This window comes from Ptiloglossa arizonensis, chromosome 7 (assembly GCF_051014685.1).
Source record: "Ptiloglossa arizonensis isolate GNS036 chromosome 7, iyPtiAriz1_principal, whole genome shotgun sequence".
NCBI lineage: Eukaryota > Metazoa > Arthropoda > Insecta > Hymenoptera > Colletidae > Ptiloglossa > Ptiloglossa arizonensis.
Window position 1 is genome coordinate 2,706,636 of NC_135054.1, and position 19,439 is coordinate 2,726,074.

At 30.8% G+C, this 19,439-nt stretch overlaps 2 protein-coding genes across 13 annotated transcripts in view; both read right to left on the reverse strand.

The window, feature by feature from the left end:
* Positions 1-2,044: 2,044 nt before the first annotated feature.
* Positions 2,045-5,459, reverse strand: LOC143149101 (uncharacterized). The gene is made up of 6 exons (XM_076316179.1): positions 4,903-5,459; positions 4,643-4,778; positions 4,223-4,465; positions 4,082-4,138; positions 3,928-3,993; positions 2,045-3,817 (listed from the first exon to the last, which is right to left on the reverse strand). The coding sequence occupies exons 3-5, from the start codon at positions 4,458-4,460 to the stop codon at positions 3,938-3,940; spliced, it is 351 nt and encodes a 116-aa protein (XP_076172294.1). The 5' UTR covers positions 4,461-4,465; positions 4,643-4,778; positions 4,903-5,459; the 3' UTR covers positions 2,045-3,817; positions 3,928-3,937.
* A 2,244-nt stretch (positions 5,460-7,703) lies between these two features.
* The window catches only part of Nf1 (neurofibromin 1), a 39,759-nt gene continuing 28,023 nt past the window's right edge, over positions 7,704-19,439 (reverse strand). For 3 of the 12 annotated variants that reach the window (XM_076315464.1, XM_076315458.1, XM_076315467.1), the window contains 6 exons: positions 18,731-18,817; positions 18,269-18,471; positions 17,937-18,123; positions 17,424-17,686; positions 17,165-17,347; positions 7,704-15,954 (listed from right to left, as the gene is read on the reverse strand). In XM_076315464.1, the coding sequence (XP_076171579.1) occupies positions 17,248-17,347; positions 17,424-17,686; positions 17,937-18,123; positions 18,269-18,471; positions 18,731-18,817 (840 nt within the window). In that variant the 3' untranslated portion in view covers positions 7,704-15,954; positions 17,165-17,247. Of the gene's footprint in view, positions 16,445-17,164; positions 17,348-17,423; positions 17,687-17,936; positions 18,124-18,268; positions 18,472-18,730; positions 18,818-19,439 lie in introns of those variants that run through there. The other 9 variants (XM_076315466.1, XM_076315463.1, XM_076315461.1 and 6 more) reach the window with 8 other exon arrangements.

A 19,439-nucleotide genomic window follows, 5' to 3' on the forward strand; every position in this document is an offset into this window, starting at 1 on the left:
GCTTTCGGTATGATGGATTAAAATTTTTTTATACAAATGTTACTAATATGATTATTTTGCCTGTGGAGTGGTCTTCGCCATTTTCAAGTTCGCCAATGACGCAATGGCGATATTGACCTCACCCTTTGTAGAGTGTTCCATTTAAAATCGATCTGCTTATTCGGGATATTAATTGCGTCGGTCACACACGCGCGCGCGATAATTTTACCTGACTTCCAGATTGGGAAGTTCGCAACAACCAACGACCTCCCTCATTATATTCCGTTATTCATAAATAATAAATACTATAGAATATGTAATCCAACATCTTTTAGCCAAAGAAATTGAAACGTAATATAACTTAGAAATAAGCGGGAAATATTACAGATAAGGCCAATATCGATATTATGTCATCGATTATTCAATGGTAATTATTTAGAAAAGGGAGGGTCTCACAGATTGCGATGATTTTGGAACATGTTGTAGAAATCAACATTTTGAACAACTTTTTCGTATATATATAACCGCCGCTTGGCCTTAGTTTCTACGATTTTTCTTCCAAAAAATCGCTCCTATTACATTGAATTCTGTCTATATGTAAATACGTGTCTGTGACTCTGTACGCGTCAACTCACGATTGCTCCTTATCTTTTATTTCTATACAACTCTAATAAATATATCTTGTTTCTAAAATCCTCACAGCATTATCAAACGTCTGATATCTTTCGAGACGCGATGTGTTTTGCCTCGTCAGATGAAGAGGGGAAATTCTTAAGGCCATTATTATATGCGGCACGTACTAGCAATTTACAATTCTGTTTTCTAACAAAATTAAAATAAATTTAAAAAATTCTGTAAAAAACGAGAGAAAATTAACAACTGAACGAGTAGTTAAAAATGGTGATCAGCAATTTACAAATCCTGATATTTTCATATTAATATATTTTAAGGCGAAGTGTAAACTGGAATTCGATATAAAATGTGTAGAAATATGAATTTAAATAAAAAATGAAGGTAAGTAACATTCAGAACAGTTTAGTGAATTTCCTCTTTTTGTAATAAGTCGCAAATTAATGATGTCCAAACTATAAACGATTCATTTTTTCGACATCGCTAACATGTGGCTAGCCGTTTGATTTGTTCCATGTAATTGTTTTTCAATGTTCTTTTCTTATTGTAAATATTATTTATTGAGAGAATTTCGAAATAATTATACAAATAAATTTGTAATTTCTCTACAATATTACACAGTAGAAAACAATTGCATTAATTGCAATTGAGTAATGAGAAAGATTTTGTAGCATGTTATATTAATTTTTATACTGCAATTAGTTCCCATATTCGGATCTAATCTTTTAAAAATGTAAACAACTGTTCTATTATTTCATTTCTACAACTCGTTAGTACATGAGTTAAAAGTGATCTATATATAGTATATGAATTCTTTTTTCTTCATCTTATTTGTTAAAGTTGATTTTTCTTATGATAGAAAAATTATTTTGTATATAATTTACTTTTTACCGTAATGTTACAATTTTCTTTCTGATAGAAAAGATTATCACCTTTCGATGATTTCTATTGAGCAGTTACGTGCACGTTAATTTTCAAGTATCCGCTACAATCTTTATTGTTAAAGTCATGTTAAACAAAAAACATTTGTCCTTTTTGTTACAAATTGATATTATACAACTACAACTACAACTGAAATGATAATTAGTACTTTTCGTTAGGTTTATATTTTAACAAAATATTTATTAACAAATGCTGCTACAAACTTATTTTAATCGACTTTACTTATTTTCTGCTTTACAATATTTATTTTTTAATTAAACCTTTGTTAAAAGAACTATTTGGAGTAACAGTATTTTTAAATATTTATGGTGTACATTATTAATATGATTTACATATGCAATAAATAAGATTTCATTTAATTTGTTTTCTTTCATTAGAGAAGATAGAAAAAGATTATTCAATATTATTATGCAAAATTGAATTCTCTCTAAGATTTATTTAGAACATATTTACAAATAATGTATATATATCACAGTAACCAAAAAACAACAACAAGAGGTAATCATTATTTTATTGATTATGGTCCAAAATCTAATCAGGCCTTAAGATGAGAATATAAAACTTAAATATAAAGTTTCATTAAAATGTATTTAGTCGTTTAAATACAATCATGTTAACAAATATACACACATATACAGTGAGAGTCAAAAATGAGTATACATCTTATAAATATGATGTCTATGTTACAAAAACCGAGATCGTAATTTAGTACTATATGAGATTTGTTACATTAGAATTGCATATACATACACATCTCATTGATTTATTTTCTAACTATTGGTAAACAACCGACTATCGTGCGAAGGTTATTCGCGACGCGCTAAAAGTAAGTATATACAGCAAAATTAGTTTGTTACGACTGATGGTCACATAAAGTAGTTTTCTGGAAACAATAGTTCTTGAATTGCAGTGAATTTATGTAAATTTATATCAATACTATAAACAGAATATGAATGAAAAACGTAAGGAACCTTCAGAAGAAATAAAAAACTTATTAAGTTGGAAGATGAAGGCAAATTATTCCGGGAAATAAGAAAAATAAGTAGACGTTCTCATGGAACAGTAAAAATAATTATGGACCAGTATATCAATACAAAAAGTGTAAAAAATTTACCTCAATCCAGTCGTCCAAAGAAATTAAATGAGAGAGATTACCGATTAATAACACAAATAATAAAAAAAGATCCCACTACAAGTGCAATATCATTAGCTGAAATAATATCTGAAGTACAGCAAAAATCTGTAAGTGTGAGTACAATTTGACGAGCTTTACATTTTTATGGCTTCCATGGCTCATACTCCACTTAAGAAGATGATGATAAGTAAAAAGAATCGCATTTTGCAGTTGCAATTCACAAAACAATACACAGACAAATCAGTCAAATTTTGGAACAATACCGTCTGATTTACAAACGAAAGTAAATTTGAAATTTTTATTAATAATACTATGGATAAAGTTGGATATTTAAACATTTTAAAAATAAATTTAGTTGCAAGTGTTGTAAAAGTTCAATTGCCGGATTAATGAATCTTTCAACAAGATCGCAATCCCAAACACACGACTAAAGTATTTAGAGAATGGTTATTACAGAACATTCCAAATCAATTAAATCCTCCATCACAGTCTCCAGATCTTAATATAATTGATAATTTATGGAAAATATTAGATGTTAAATTACACGAAAAGAAAATTACAACTAAGGAAAATCTCAAAATGGAACTAATAAAAGCATGGAATGATATCCCTGTTTCAACAATAAGTTGGTTGCATTTAAGCCAAAACATTTAGTTGCGGTAATTAAAGCTAGATGCGACCAAAAAAATATTAAATGTATGTAATTTTACTAAGAAATAATGATAAATGATTCTTAATTAGTTGGATATACTCACTTTTAATTCGTATTTTCACAAATACACAATTGATTTGCGTTATTTCTCAAATATACATATTAGATTTAATTATGTTTTCTACCATTAATTTGTAGCTCTATGCTTCGTTTTTCCAATTAATTTCCAATTTATAAAGTGTATGTATAAAAACTGTTAAATAAATTCTGCATTTTCGAAGTGTGTACTCACTTTTGACTTTCACTGTATATGCACATTTAAGAAAAATTTTTCCTTTTCAAAAGACAAAATGTAATTAGAGAGTCTTAAAATGGTTCATTTAAGAAAATGTTTCAACTGTAAAATACACATGCATTTAAAAAATATATGGTCCCCGTAGTCAAGTTTCAAACCATCAGAGTTTTTATCACAGTTCAAGCTATAAATGTAAGAACTCTTTGAGGCTCAAACTTTCAGCTATAAGGACTGAAGGTCGAAGACTCGAGCTTTATAAAACACTACAATACTTTATATAATATGTTTTAATACCTTTCTTTTCCTATGGCACTAATGTTTCTGTTGCTTCTTCTTTCAAACAACTTACATCTTCAGATTCTACGAAACATTGAAGTTATTCATAATAAAATATACTACGAATATGCATAGTTTAATACAAGCCTCTTATTAACATATACATATATACCTGGTAAATGAACTGATTCTGTTGTTTCTTGTTCTAAACAGCTTATGTTTTCAGGTTCTACAAAATATTGAAATTATCTATAATAAAGTAAGCTACACATGTATATAATTTAGTACAAGCTTATTACATATATATACATACTTGGTAAATGAAGAGTAGGTACTGCAGACTTGCTGAGCCTAGAATTTAATTTATAACGAGCTTCAAAATGCTCGTCACAGATCTGTAGGTTTTTGGATGTTCTGTTTATCAAGCTTGGATTACCACATGCAGCTATCCATTTTAGACGACGTTCCTTGTCTGTTTTAATGTTGGGAAGGGCTCGCATCCTTCGACTTCCCAAACTGCATCCCTGAACACTACACTTGTCACGTGTCATATTTTCTGCAAACAAACAAATAATATATAGTTCTATAAAAATAGTATTATTGATATTATAATCACATAACATTATTTTTAACTTACATCATAGAAAAATAATGTAACATTATACTACACTATAATACAATTTTCAGTATATGATTAAAATTATTAAATAATACCACTACAAAAGTAACTCACCTTACACAAAGCTGTATTTCCTTGAACACGTTCTTACAGTTATTACACTACTGATTCACTTATTTACGATTAAACAAATATTTTAAAATATATATTTTCTTGCGATGAATTGCCGCGAACTGCCTTTTGTAAATATCTAAAAAATTTAAATTTTGATGTTTCAAACATTAGTAATTTCAAGATGGTGGCATTGAATTTCATACACTAAAATATTCAAGTAGTGTTATACGTTTTAAACGTGAGTGTGATGCACTACCTACCATTGCACGGCAAACTAAAACGTAAATTAACGTAGTACGTATGCGCTTGGACTTCTGATAGAGATAAAATATAAAATAACGTTGCAAGCGATGCCTTTTTGTTACGTGAACATAGATAAAATATAAGATAGATGTTTCACCTTACAAGAGTTGGTGTTGCACGGTCTGAAATACCGATCTCGTATAATACTAGTAGTTTTCGAACGACAAAGTTCTTCGTTTCAGAACATCAATTATGAGAACCATATTCAACTAAACCACAATGTAATATATAGAAACAATATTTCACCATTTTTGCGGAACCAATTTGAATGCGTATGTATTCTCAAATTGATCACTGGAATTTCTAAATAATAATATAGTCTGAAAACAAATCTAGTGCATATCCAGTAACATTACCACATTGACACAATGGAAATATTTTAACATGTAATAATGCAATAAATTATAAGATAAAGTTGGCAACAGAGCAACAGAACAACAGCGCTGCCTCCTGATAGCAACGAACAGTAAAAGCGCGTCAGCATTAATAACTACAGAACTTTTAACAAAGAACATTACAGTAATACTTTACAAAAGTTCCTAATTGTAATTATAATAAAGTCATTATTACTACGTGCTTTTATCATTTTTCTTACATGTATTTACTATAAACGTGAACACAATGTTGATCTTACGCATACACATTAAACAAAATTCGGCAAACATTAGCAGAACATGAATTGATAATTCGTTATTATTATAATGGAAAAAGTTACAATGAAATTAGTGAAATACAGTCTGTCTAACAAGAGCGTATACGGCAAAACTTTTTCCTATGAATTGTTAGCTGGGAAATTGCTACTTGGGCAGGTACCCTGACCCTTCCTTTAAGATGCTTTGTACAAAAATACTCAGTTATCGCCTATTCTTGGTCAGAGCATTACATATTTTGAGAGTTACACATTATGAGTGTCATATACGCATCATGTTACGAAGCAGTGTTTCCATGTTCGCATCCGAAAGGACCAAAAATGTCATACTCAGCGGCTGCTAAGTACACGAAAAAGTCGAAAACATTTGTTAGTAAGTGGGTGAATCGATATTTGGAGGTAAAAAACGTCGATGACCTGCCAGATCGTGGCATTACACCAAAGACAACGAAAAAGGAAGACAAACTGATACTACGGACATTCGAGAAAAATCCTGGTCTATCCTTACTTTGGGGGCAAGTGATCTTACGTAAAAAAGGTGTGAATGTATCATGCGAAACCATAAGAAGACGTTTATTGGCCAATAATTTGAAATTTCGTAGCACATTAAAAAAACCGCTACTGTGCGACAAACACTCAACAGAGAATTACAAGAAGAATGATAAAAAATAACGCCCGAATTTTGCAAATATTTGGTTAAATCTTCGCCTCCGCGATTACAATGTGTTGAAAATACGTGTAAGGACACCCTAAAAAATATTAACGCAAGCTATAATATATTAATTATAACAAAAATATGTACTGTACGATTTTTACTGACAGGGTAATTTCACAGATAACGATAAATTTCGTTTATTACAATGTAATAATTACTGAAGATTTTGTTTAATTTTTGTTATGTACTAAATAAAGAAGCATTGAATTATATGCCTATATGTATGTTTTCATCATTTACTGTAAATTTTATGATTTACAAATGAAAATCGCCTGAATTGCCAAGTGTACGATTTCAAGTGCCAGTTACTGTCTGTGCGCAGGCGCGCGCGCGTGTAATTTTATTTTTACGTATCAGAGACTTTTCCAATACGAGCAGTTATTTTTACTATTTCGTCAAGATTTCGTTTTAGATTGTTCTCGTTTTAGTTTTCAATTGTTCCTTATAAATATTTAAAATAATATTTTTCTCATTTTCATTAATATACATTCATACAAACAAACAATAAGAAACAGTTATAACATATAGAAGGTATAAATGTAAATCATACTATCACTTGAAAGTTTTTCTAGCACTTTCCTGCAATTATCTCAGGGAAAATCTCTTTCTTTTTTCCAATTTCAAATAAAAGAAGGAGAAAAAACTTTTCCTCGGACTACGATGTGCACATTTGGAAATCATTAATCTTTGCAATATCGCTCATCCCCCTAGAGCCTATGCTTGGGGTCAAAGGGATCTAATCAAATATATAGTATGAACAGGCTGACGATGTCTAGGAAGTGCTAGTTTAATGTGCCTTTCGTCTAATAAAGGCCTCACTGGTACTGATGTTTCACTAAGCGTTACACATGTCCTCGAGCATGTGCCTCATACGGAGAATTTTGGTTAACACATTCCGTGCCAGATCCATTTTTGGTTACTTTCCGGGCGTAAAAAGAAAATGAATTTAACAGTTAACTAGTTTTGAACAATGAAAAACAAAAATATTTAATAATGAACCATGCAAAATTAATACGTATTAACTTACCTTCATTAAAATATTTAACTATTTGACTCGCTTTTCAGAATGTTTTGAGCACTTTCAAACATGAAATAATTTCCCTTTTAACGACAGATTTTCGATCGAAGCTCACAAGTTAATACGACATAAAATCAAAAATGATAGGGAGTGTCCAGCACTCTAGTGGACACTTCTGGCTCTCAACAAAGAAATACTGTATATATTTACTGTACATTCTGTGTGATCAATCTTTGCGGAACTATAATAACATATCTGGTGATGCAAACCATTTTAGAATGGCCATAACTAGGTTGTGAATGTTTATGCAGATGTAATATGTCGAAATATGGAAAATAAATGTAAGGAACACAGAAAATAAGTTTATATATTTACAAACTATTAATCATTTTATTGTTTTATTTATTACAATTTAAATTACAATATGCTACAATTGTTTGTCTACAGTGTTTGTTGAAAATTAGTTCCTTTTTTGGATAAAATTAATTTATGCGCTGGAAAAAAACGTTTCACGTCACATGACATTGTGGGAGTACATTTAAATTTGCATCAATAGTATGCTGAAATTACTTATTGTTTTTTAACATGTTCACCCAACGGAATGTTACTACTTTTTAACATTGTATTAAAATTACTAAAATTGACTAAAATAGTAGATTTTGTTAGTGTTAATACCGCAGTTTTGAATTTCTTTGTGGTCTTTGAAAACATTTGATAATTACTTTTGTTAAATATTAAATTTTACTGCAAATATGTGCATCGTAAAACATCTTGCATCGATTTAATTGGCCATGCTTCTTTTTCGTCAAATCCACTATTTTATCCCTTCTAAATGTATTGCATAAAAAAAACCGCTGCTTCTAGCCAACTTCTACATCTTTATGATCAGTCCTAATGGTATGGAATATTTTTTAATTTATTTTTATAGCTTTCGACGCGTAGTGAAGCTTTTAAAAACACTTTTAATAGTGGATATTAATTTATTAACCGTTTGAGCCCCAGGGGGTTTTAAAAAAACCAGAACAGCGCAACCGTGCTTCCTCTAAACGAGTACGAGAGTGCTTCGTTAATTTTATGTCGATAAATCGCAAGCGGCGCGATAGCACTTCTTAAATATTATGTTTCACACATATAAGATGTGTTAGGAAACGTTCTTCTTATCTTTTTCACATCGCTCCGTCACATTTACTGCAGTTGGCAAAGTTTGTTCTCGGTGAATAAAGAACAGTTAAATATTGGAAAAAGGTAGCCTTTAACACAATGAGTCGCATGGTTTTAAATGCATATATAATTTACAAGGAAAGAGTTAAGAGTAGAGCAATGAATCGGTTAGATTTTATTTCGAATATTATTTTTGAAATTGAGCGTGAGTGGATGAACTTAAAAAAAGCACACAGTTATGTAAAGGAAAAAATATTTGGTTTAGTAAAGTTGCCACAACGTAACTTGCGACAATGCGTAGTCTGCAGCACGAAAGATGCAATAAAATAATCACATTTAATTTGTGTGCAATGTAAAAAAGGAATTCATCCAATATGTTTCGATAAACACCGATGTTATAAATTATGTGTTACTCTCCATTGTTTGTTCATAACACAAAAATATTTTTAATTTCTAATTCGTTATTTTATGAAATACATCTGCATTATTACATATGCGTACTGTAAGTTTATAAATATTTCAAGTTTTGTTCGATAAAAATTATTGAGAAGATAACAATGAAATACAAAATGTTTTATTTTGTAATGTATTAATGCACTATTATTATAGGATTGTACCTATTGTAAAATGTATTATTTACATTAAAAGAAGGAGCTGTGTGATGTACTTGCGTCAGTAAATCTGAGCGCGCGACTTCGACAGTTGATGACGCACCGTCAGATGTCGAGAACGTCCGAAATGTGCTGCGTTTTCTCGACATAAAATCTTAACAACGTGATCGTGCTGTTTGGGATTCAAACGATTAACAGTAGAAAATTGCAATCAAATTTTATCTTCTGGTCTATTCACTCCATGTATTAAACAAATAATATGTAATCTATTTTGATAAAATATCTTTAAATGTTTCTCGATTTTCAACATGTACGCCAAATCTAGCAAAAGTAGCATAATTTGTTTCTGATAATTGCTTTGAAGCTAATAAATAAGATTAAATTTTCTCAGTTTCACAGAGCTTTCCAATAATTAAATTTGCAATAGAACGATCAGTAGCTTCCGTTGTCTCATATATGGGTATTGAGACTTAATATGCCAATATCCTTTCGTATTTTTTGGATCGCCAAAATATAATATTTTTCCAATAAATTTGTCCCCAATGTAAACTCATCTGGAATATTTTGATTTGTGTATTTTTTTAAGAAATCTCTTCATAGTTTATTATTGAAGAAACCGTCTATCTATAACGTTATCGTCTTTGTTTTGTTTCTCATTGTATGCCAATAAATTAATTCGAAATTAAATTATGTTGTTGTCGATTGTCGTTACTCGATTTACTAGATACGACTATCTTACTTACTATTGTTTAATGATTTAACCAAATAATTATCACTGATAAAGTATCAGTTGAATATGCTCGTATGCAAAATCTATGCATTTATGCAAGATATATACATTTATACAAAACATACAATATGCAAAATAAAAATTATATTTTTAAAAATCTCTAATGATAGATAAATTCCCGTCCTGGTTCCGTAAATTTACCTACTTCCTATAAAAATATGCACTTGCATAAACATCTACGGTCTAGTCATAAACATGACTCATAACTTTATGTAGAAGATGTGACATAAAAGGCTTCCAAGAACTGTACAAAACTAAATAAGAATTATAAACCTAATAGTTTACAAAAAATAGTTTGAAAATGTAATACATGTTTTTAACATATTTGTAATGTATATTCTAAAGTTAAAATAATACGATCCGTGTATCTACTATGCATAGCATTAGCGTTTGAAATACTGTGTATTTATACATCATAAATATTCTTTCGTCTTTCAATAATATTTACTGTTAGAAATGTTTGAAAAACAATTTTTCGACAAAAAGATTTTTGTGGAACAAAAGTCGTTCTAAAACAAATAGTATTTGGAAAAAATAGGACTATCTATGCAAATATTTCAATCTGAGATTATTTAGGGCGAAGCAGTGAATAATCCTTGTACTAGGTTGTTCGATAAGTTTTGTCGTTCGATAAAACTTATTGAACAGTATAGTACTAGGTGGCTCAATAAGTTTTATCGAACGACAGAACTTATTGAACAACCTATTACATACTTGCAAATCCAAACACTTTACACATCCAATTAATTTTGTTTCCATTGGTTCAGTATTGTATAGTTTGTTTATAATAAAAGAATCACTTTAAAAGTAAAAGATCACGTGGTTGATTTATCGGATTATTATAAATGTACCCGTGTACCGAGCAATGTAAACACATAAGAATATTCGTGATATAAATCCAATTGAGAAATCTGAAGGATACTTCTACATCTGTGAAGAATTTCCAAATATCTTGTAACTATGTTAAATAAAAGATACCCAGGCTATGTGGATGAAATCGAAATTCTTCAAATTTCCGTGTTAAAGTAGACACACTGTGTTTAGGGGAAAAGATATGTCACATCTTAGACAGATATACGTTACAATGTTATTTAACAGTAAAAGTGTCATTAATTCCAACGATGATTCTTCTGTCGGTTCTAATTGAGAAGAAAGCAACAAATTGACAAATGAAAACTAAACTAGGTTAGTAGTTTGCTTAAAGTAAAGAGAATTTATCCAGCACTTGACTTGAATTCAAAATAAAAAAAAAAACAAATCACACTCGAACAGGCAGCTTGAAGGGGGCAACAACGAATGGGGACGCAATACAAAGAATTAGTAAAAATTTATTTTTGCGCGATTAAATCGTCAGAGCAGTGCCTAACGCGTATCGGTGTATCAATACCAATGCAAAAATTGTTTATACTCTTCATTCATTATCTTGATGAAAGTATTATTAAAAAATTAACAATTTTACGGTTGAGTATGCCCTATGAAAACGAAAACAAAACCGCGTCTTGAAATCGAGGATTAGAAACAGTCAATACGATTGTATTTTATATTTTCATTCAGAATTTAGAATGTATTTGTAGTTTGATCTTGACATTATCATGTAAGTGAGTTTATGTTAGATAACAGTGTGGTACATTTATTTGATGACTACTTTCAAAAAATAGAGTTTATTTCCAAGATAATTTCTAAAATAATTTTCTATATTTCCAGAGAAAATAAAAATTAGATTTTCTATTTTCTTTCCTAACTTTTTGGCTCGCCATGCACACATTATATCTCAAAAAGCCGTCGTTAAACAATGGTGACAGGAAGTTAAGGGGGACATACTTGTACTACAGTTAATACACAAAAAATTCAAGTTCCTTCGAGAAACTATAAAAACGAACGATTAAACAGAGGAGTTTAGTACTTTTTTTTAATTAAAAGAATATACATTCAAGAACATTTTTTAATACTTGAAAGTGTCATTGGTGATGTGCGGCGGTTGCACAATGCCAAGAGTGAGACCATGTTTCGGTAAACACTCCTGGACAGTGTACATACGTGGTTTATCGACAATGGCTTAAGCAAATAAAAAAGGTCAATTAGTTTCGTAATCTACACTAATGTCGCAAAGGTATATCGGACGTTTTTCTCAAAATATTGAAAAAATATTCGTTTTACACATATTTAAATATAAGAAATTAATTTTTTTTTTTTCTTAAAGACGTGTTAAATACAATTTTTGAAAAAATAATTAAGTATTTTTCAAAAAACCCCCAATACACCAAAGATATTGATGTTTTATATGCATGTGCCAAAATAGAAGTAAATCGGTTGAATAGTTTTCTTGAAATGGTGTACAGTGTTTTGAAAAGCATAGTTTTAAGAAAAATCGATTTACGTTTCGATTGTATTTTTCGCGGTGATAAAACACAAACATCTTGATATTACGTATTATAATACATTCCTGAACTATAATAGGGATTCATTCGTGACATACCAGACTCTAGTGCTTCTAAATTTTGCTATCTAGATGCAATCCAAATCTCTTTTGCACTACTTACAGACTTCACGCGAGCCACTCGAAGTCGCTGTGAGTCTCATTTTCAACATATATTCGTACCATTTGGGTCAATTCGTAAATTGAGTACTTCCATTAATTGCAAAACACTACTATACTCGTTATTAATAATGCAGGAAGCCATAAACAGTGCTAGCTCAACTATTTCAAAGCCACTCATTAGTGACTTCATAGTTTCACTATTATTTAAAATAATAAAATAATTTTCGATTATATTACAGGGTGAAAGGGAGTTTACCGGGGCCAAGTGGCCAGACTGCCGAGTACATTCGGGTTAGAAAAGAACTGACCACACTACTACAGATATGCACTTACCACAAATTATGCGCACGTCTCATCGTACTGTTACACCAGTGTTATACCGTATTGTGCCTTTGAGATTAATCATCGCCTGCTGATGGGAACCGATTAGAAGAAATCAGACAACGAAATAGATAACGTAAGGCGGTCAAAACAATCCTTGACCTAGCCTACGCATCTTTTTATGCGAACCCCCATTCTGCGACCAGGCTCTTCTTTGTTATCAAATATAAAAGACCCTTCGAAAATCCCGAGCGTCAATTTTAAGTTATGTCCAAGAGTTACACAAGTACGAAAATCCTTGTCAGTTGGTCTATTATAATAAAATCTCAGTAAATTGCCAAGGGATTGCAAACTGTTCTTTCCAACATTCCCTCCTGCATAACAGTACATCACGTATGTTCACGAAGGTCCATTAATTCGTTAACAGTGATCGTATATCTGTAGTAGTATGACTAGGTTTTTTTTTATCGAGTGTATCTGTTAAACTACCATTCGACTCAGAAGTGTGGGCTTTCATAAAAGTGGCTATATCTTCCTCATTTAAAAAATTTTCAAACAAATCTTTTAGATATTCTCTAGAACTTTACGAATCGGAAAAAAGAAGTAATTCTATTTTTTTTAAATTTAACTGTTACATATCCCCTTAAAGGAATTTACGGCTCCAGAAGATAAAGAATATGGCAAACACCATCTCCTAGCTTCCAACAATCATAAAAAGTAAAATACGATTATAATTAATTATTTTGTTACTGGGATATTACGTTACGTATAGATATAGAAATATACTAATATCCCGAAAAATGTTTGCCTGCAAATCTAACCCCCAGGTTTGTAAATCCCTAACCTTGTAAATTGCTATCCCCACCAATTCTAAAAACTGCGCGGACTCTTCCGACTACCTATACCCGGCGGCCAGCGCCCGAAAATGATAAGGCACGTGCTAAGTTATCCACTAATGAAAAATGAAAGTTTTCATCTTTTTTGTTTTACCTTTACGAAAGTACTTTTAACGTATTGACAAGATTTTTTCGATAAAAATAAGATCAAACATGACGTCATTTGAACAATTTTAAATTAGTCTGACTATGTATATACATATATTGCATACTTGGTGGAACAAATATAGCGATCGTGTAAAAACTGTGAGATGCCAAGATCGTAGCGTCCTTAACTGATTGCAGAGTATGAATAATTCAGATTCGAGTCGAGGGCGATCTTTTTTGGACGCTAAGACCGAAGCGTCCGAAGATCGGTATCATGCAGGAAAACACCTACCCCATAGCGGGTATCGCTGAACAGACCATTTGAAACTGACTTAAATAGATTGCTATGTTTGTTTCGCCAATTATACACCGGGAGGTATTAATTTTTGTTGTCTAAAGGGAGTACAGTATATTAAACGTATCACCTCCTTCTCCTTCTCGGCAATATTATCTCGATAACATTACTACACAGTGCAACAAAATGCGCAGAATCACCATACCGCTGACACGCAATAGAATGGCTCGTATATTTTGTACGCATTATAGAGAAAAAGAAAAATCAGTCCTATAAAAAATTGTGAATCATAATGAATCATACGGTTTAGTTAGCCTTCATAAGGTTTGTAACTAAGCAAATTACTCGATATTGTCCATATTCTACGTACTCTTCGTACTACATTCCCATTAACTCGGGACTAATCGTTCTTCCTCCTTAAAATACGTATGCATGTACGTACATAACATCTAATATAAATGCGGCTAACCTATGCTCGACAAGTCACAAGAATCGCTATGACTGCTCTTGTAACAGTTCCAAAATATTTAAAGATAAAACAAATTACGAATCCAAGGATTCAAATATTATTTATTAAACATGTGTTTTGAGAATAAACTTCGATACATGTAACCTAGAAACGAGTGTGCACGAAAGAAGAAGAATGTTTTGTCAATAGCTCCACGATATTTAAAGCTTATAATAGATTATTAATTCAATGAAATTATTACTTATTAAATATATATCACTGCGTTTTGAAAATGAATTCTGACACACGTACCTAGACACGACGAGTATTTATAAAATAAGAACAATGCTCCACGATATTTAAATTTTAAAGACAGTTCAAATATTATTTGTTAATTACATATCGTTGCACTTTGAGAATAAATTTCAATTTATGTAACTAATATTTTGAATATTTTATTTAAATGATATGTACACAAATATATTATACATGTTTAATACATGAAAAATTGCAAAATAAAATGCGCAAAATACATCAAAATATGTATTCTAATGTATTCAGCAAATTATGTAAATTACACTGTCGTTTTAATCGACTCGTGCAATTCGTCGTATACCTATAAGTTACAAATATTGGAATTTATTCTCAAAGAGTAATCATACATATGTAATAAGTACAATTCTTTTCTTGAATTGACAGCCTATTTTAAACTTTAAATATCATAAAACTATTGATAGAGCATTGTGGTTTCATAGTCGTGCATGCAACTCGTCGCATCCAGGTTCTAGGAGTCACAGAAGAATCTTGGCCGGTAGGAGAAGTTTGAGAAATGTGAACCCTCACTCCGTATCGTACTCCTACCGCCCAGATACGTGTAGTGAAATATTCCAAACACTTTACGATTTCGTAGTTTTGTCCAATAGCGTTGTCATTAATTTTATCCGATTTTTCATTAATAATATTTGTCATTAATATTACTGTTGTTATTACTATCACTTACGAATATCAATGAATTCAATATCTAAGGTCCATTTCGTCAAACTAGTCTCATAAAAATAAAGATATATGCGATATGCTTGTTCAGCATCCACGTCATCAGCCATGGCAGTAAGAAGGGGAAGAGTTCTCCACGACAGTGCAAATGGCGGGAAGCCTCCGTAGTTGATTCTGTCGTTGATTACACCACAGTTAGGTCTTACGGAAGGTTCGTATCATGTGGTCAGTAGCATAATGATTTTGCGCACCTACGTTGCGCAGCCACACGAGCGAGCATCAAGTATCTCCGCTGCACGAGAACGAGAAGGGATAATGTAAATTAAGCCATTTGTCCTCGAGCGAAACGAATTCATGTAGCCCATTGTACAAATATTACGCTCGTTTTTATTCCCTTCCACTCACTTCCATTTCCGTCTTCTGCAAGCCGTTGAGAAACTGTGAGTGTGAAGGTCAGCCCCAATCCGAGTTACAAAAGGTCGGTCCCTAGAACACAAACGATACTAAACCTTGAAAGATGGTCAATTACCGAACCTTAGTCGTGAGCATCTTTCAAGGCACTACAGTAATATGAGTCAGCGATAATATATATGACTTAAATTAAAAATTTTTTAAGGTAAACAATAATCACTGTAGGATCTACGTTCCTCAAGGGGAATAAGAAGGCAGTAAAGTCCATTACACATATATAAAGAAATCATGGTTTGCTAACGGCCATAGTGAAATTAAACGATCAGTAGTCATCAAAGATCGGAATAGCACCAGTTTCATGGAATACTCTTTAAATCACTAGATCCATTAGTATGTCCCCTTAAAGTAGCCGCTCTTTCGAAATCTTTACGCTATTGTTTTCAGCAATTTTCATTTCACAGATTCCAAATATCAAAAGCATATGTAGAATATTTCTTTTAGCATACACCATAAATCCATAAAATTCGCAGTCTATTCATCTCTCTTCAAACTTTTTTTGAATCATCTATTATAAAAATTAGATCTGCATGTAAAACTTTTCGGTAAAATCTTGTAACAATCACACGATGAGTGTCAAATCTTTAATTGACAAATTATTGAACTCATTTTTTAAATCTTAAATTCAGACCTGAACCATAACAAATTGAAACCCCCTAAATTTTTATGCGATAAAAAACGAAGCAAAGAGGCTAAATTTATACTGTGATATTCAAGAGCTATTAAATAACTATTGTATTATTTGAGGGATTTTGCACTAATGTACAAGTCTATTCTAGAATAATTACTTTTTCCTTGTAATATTTGATAACATAAAATATTCGTGATTATTTTCACGAATATATTTCTTTCGATAATAATATATATCTCTATGTATGTAGAAAATTTCTATATTATTCTCTATCTTTGACTAATTATCAAAGTGAAGTTTAAATAATACTTTGTGTATGTCATAAAATATCGTTTCTTTCTACTATCTGCTAAGAAATAAACAAACTCATTTAACTCTTTATAGTTATACATGGAATTAGACTTCTATAATAAACTATGTATAGAATAATTTTACTGTAGATACGTGAAATTCAGAAATAGAAACAGATTCTTCCACGGTATAAAAATATTTAATCCTATAAAGGATTAGACAAATTTGAGTAAACATGTTGTAAATTTGAGTAAATGTTATTTGTTGCATAATTCATTTCATTAAACAAGTTTTTGTTGAACATACCTTAGTTGTTGTTGCAATTTCCGACCAACTTGTGCTTTTCTCCCATATTTACTGCACTGTTTCTTAGATTTACATGCCAATCGCTAAGGTTGTGAATTGCTACTACTACTAGTATGTTCTCCTTGGCTTATAGGATCCAATGAAATATCGCTTTTGCTATCAATACTGCGACTAAAATGACTTCTAATATTAGTATTTTTTAATGTTTGGAAAATTTAATCGAATTAACTTATAAATACATTATAAATTATTTACTCACTCTCTATGAACAAAAGATGTAGTATTTAGAGAATTTTCATCAGTTTTGTCTAAAAAAGTATGCACATTCGTTCGATCAGTCCAATAAATAGAAGTTTTGCTCTTTGATGGTACATCAGATTGATTACTATCTGTTCGTTTATTCTTTTCGACTGAAATTTCATTACTGCTTGATCCTTCGGAGTCATCAATTGGTAGGCATGTCTCTACCATTGCTTCCAAGCAATTAACAAATAATTGTGCACTTTTAGCTGTGCAATTAGACTAAAAATATTATATATTATAAACCTTTGATTATTCTTTTCAGGAAGCATTTCAAAATTGTTTAATCCATGGAATAATAAAATAATTGTATTAAACTATATGAAATTTCATTGTACATAAATGTTTAAACCTTGTATCTCAGTGTGTCTTAGATAGCAATGTATTAATATAGTAACATGCTTTTTTTTTTTACTTTTAATTCTATTAACAATTCTCTTGGTAGTCATTTACAGATAACATATTTACTTACATTTGTGTATGGGCCTGCAAATCTCCATAACCCACCAAACCCACAGCTTTGTAAATAATGTAACTGTTGTTGACTTGTATCTTCAGATGCTATCATGTTCTGTATAATTGCTTGCACAGAGTTCAATATACCTTGGTCATGGCAAGAGCATAATACACTATTGATTTTTACATCAAGCAAATTATGACTGTAAACAAATTTATGTCTATTCAAATAAAATTAAATAATATTTACAGTCATTTAATTATAGTAGTAATTATTAATAGTTACAAACAATACAGTTTAATGTTTAATATATATCCTGTAAAAACTTTTGAAAAATAAAAACTTACATCACTGGAAATACCTTTGGAAACACCACAGAAGCTTCTGCAAGGTATTCATAAAGGATCCGTTGCTCATTCTCATCAGATGAATTTTTTACCAAAGTGACCAAAACCGTTAAAACTAAAGTTTGAGTTGAAAAGTCTGTTAATACTTCTGGATCTAGTAATACATTGTTTTCGTTGCTTACGCTTACTCTGGCACTTCGATTCTGTATAAATTACAAAATCTTTAGTCTAGGTACACTTTTTAATCACATTTCAAATTAATAAATACGTTGGACCAGTTAACACACAAAAGAAAATTGAACAGTAAATATATAATTCAATTTTTATTTAATTTGTGTATATTTGCTAATATAGAATCAAAGGCATTGCAATGCCGGTGTTGAAGGATAAAAAGGGACTTTAAATGTTTATATATATAAATACAATATATAGGGAGGAATACACGAAGTGAACATAAAGTACCTTTGGTTCTGCATCTTCGGTTGATTTTGGTTCCTTTGCAGTTGGTACAGAAAAGGATCGCTGCGTTTTAAATAAAATCCGTCCAGTCTTGTTAATGACGTATATATCGTCATTTTGGCACAAATTGATGAAGTATGACACATATAAGTGACAAGTTACATTGTGTTTTAGACAATCCAGGCACAGGCAAGGTAGATATAGGCAGATGTGAGCATAAACACCAATAGAGTAAACAGAGGTACATACAAGAACACAATACAACAAATAATATTATTCGATATAAAATTGAATTTTATCTTTAAAATTACATCTTTAGAACTATATTCAAAACGCTTATAATGTTCCTATTTAGAAACTATCGAGAATTTTTATTGGGCAATCGAATTTAAATCAGTGTAATGTTAATATTAGCTACTCCATTTTCAAATTATGTTTTCAAATTATTTGTAATTTACGTTTATGTAAATTGTGCCCCAAAAACTTATTTTGACATTATTCTACTAAAGTTTCTTTATTCGTGTTGTTTTTGTGTATTGTCTTTCATTGTATTCATTTCATATGTAAAATAAATCGGTACAATTCATTGATTAGTGCTAATTTTTAAATTTTTAAAATGCTTTAAGTGAAGAATTACAATAATCCTTGGTTGCAAGATGGGATTTTGTCTTTAGATTCACGCCACGAGTGATCTCCACCACTGTTTGTTTTC

Coding starts and splice junctions, on each gene's coding strand:
- LOC143149101 (XM_076316179.1), bottom strand. CDS start 4,460: ATGACACGTGACAAGTGTAGTGTTCAGGGATGCAGTTTGGGAAGTCGA. Junction 4,139..4,222: donor ACCTACTCTTCATTTACCAA/GTATGTATATAT, acceptor AATATTTTGTAG/AACCTGAAAACATAAGCTGT. Junction 3,994..4,081: donor AGAATCAGTTCATTTACCAG/GTATATATGTAT, acceptor AATGTTTCGTAG/AATCTGAAGATGTAAGTTGT.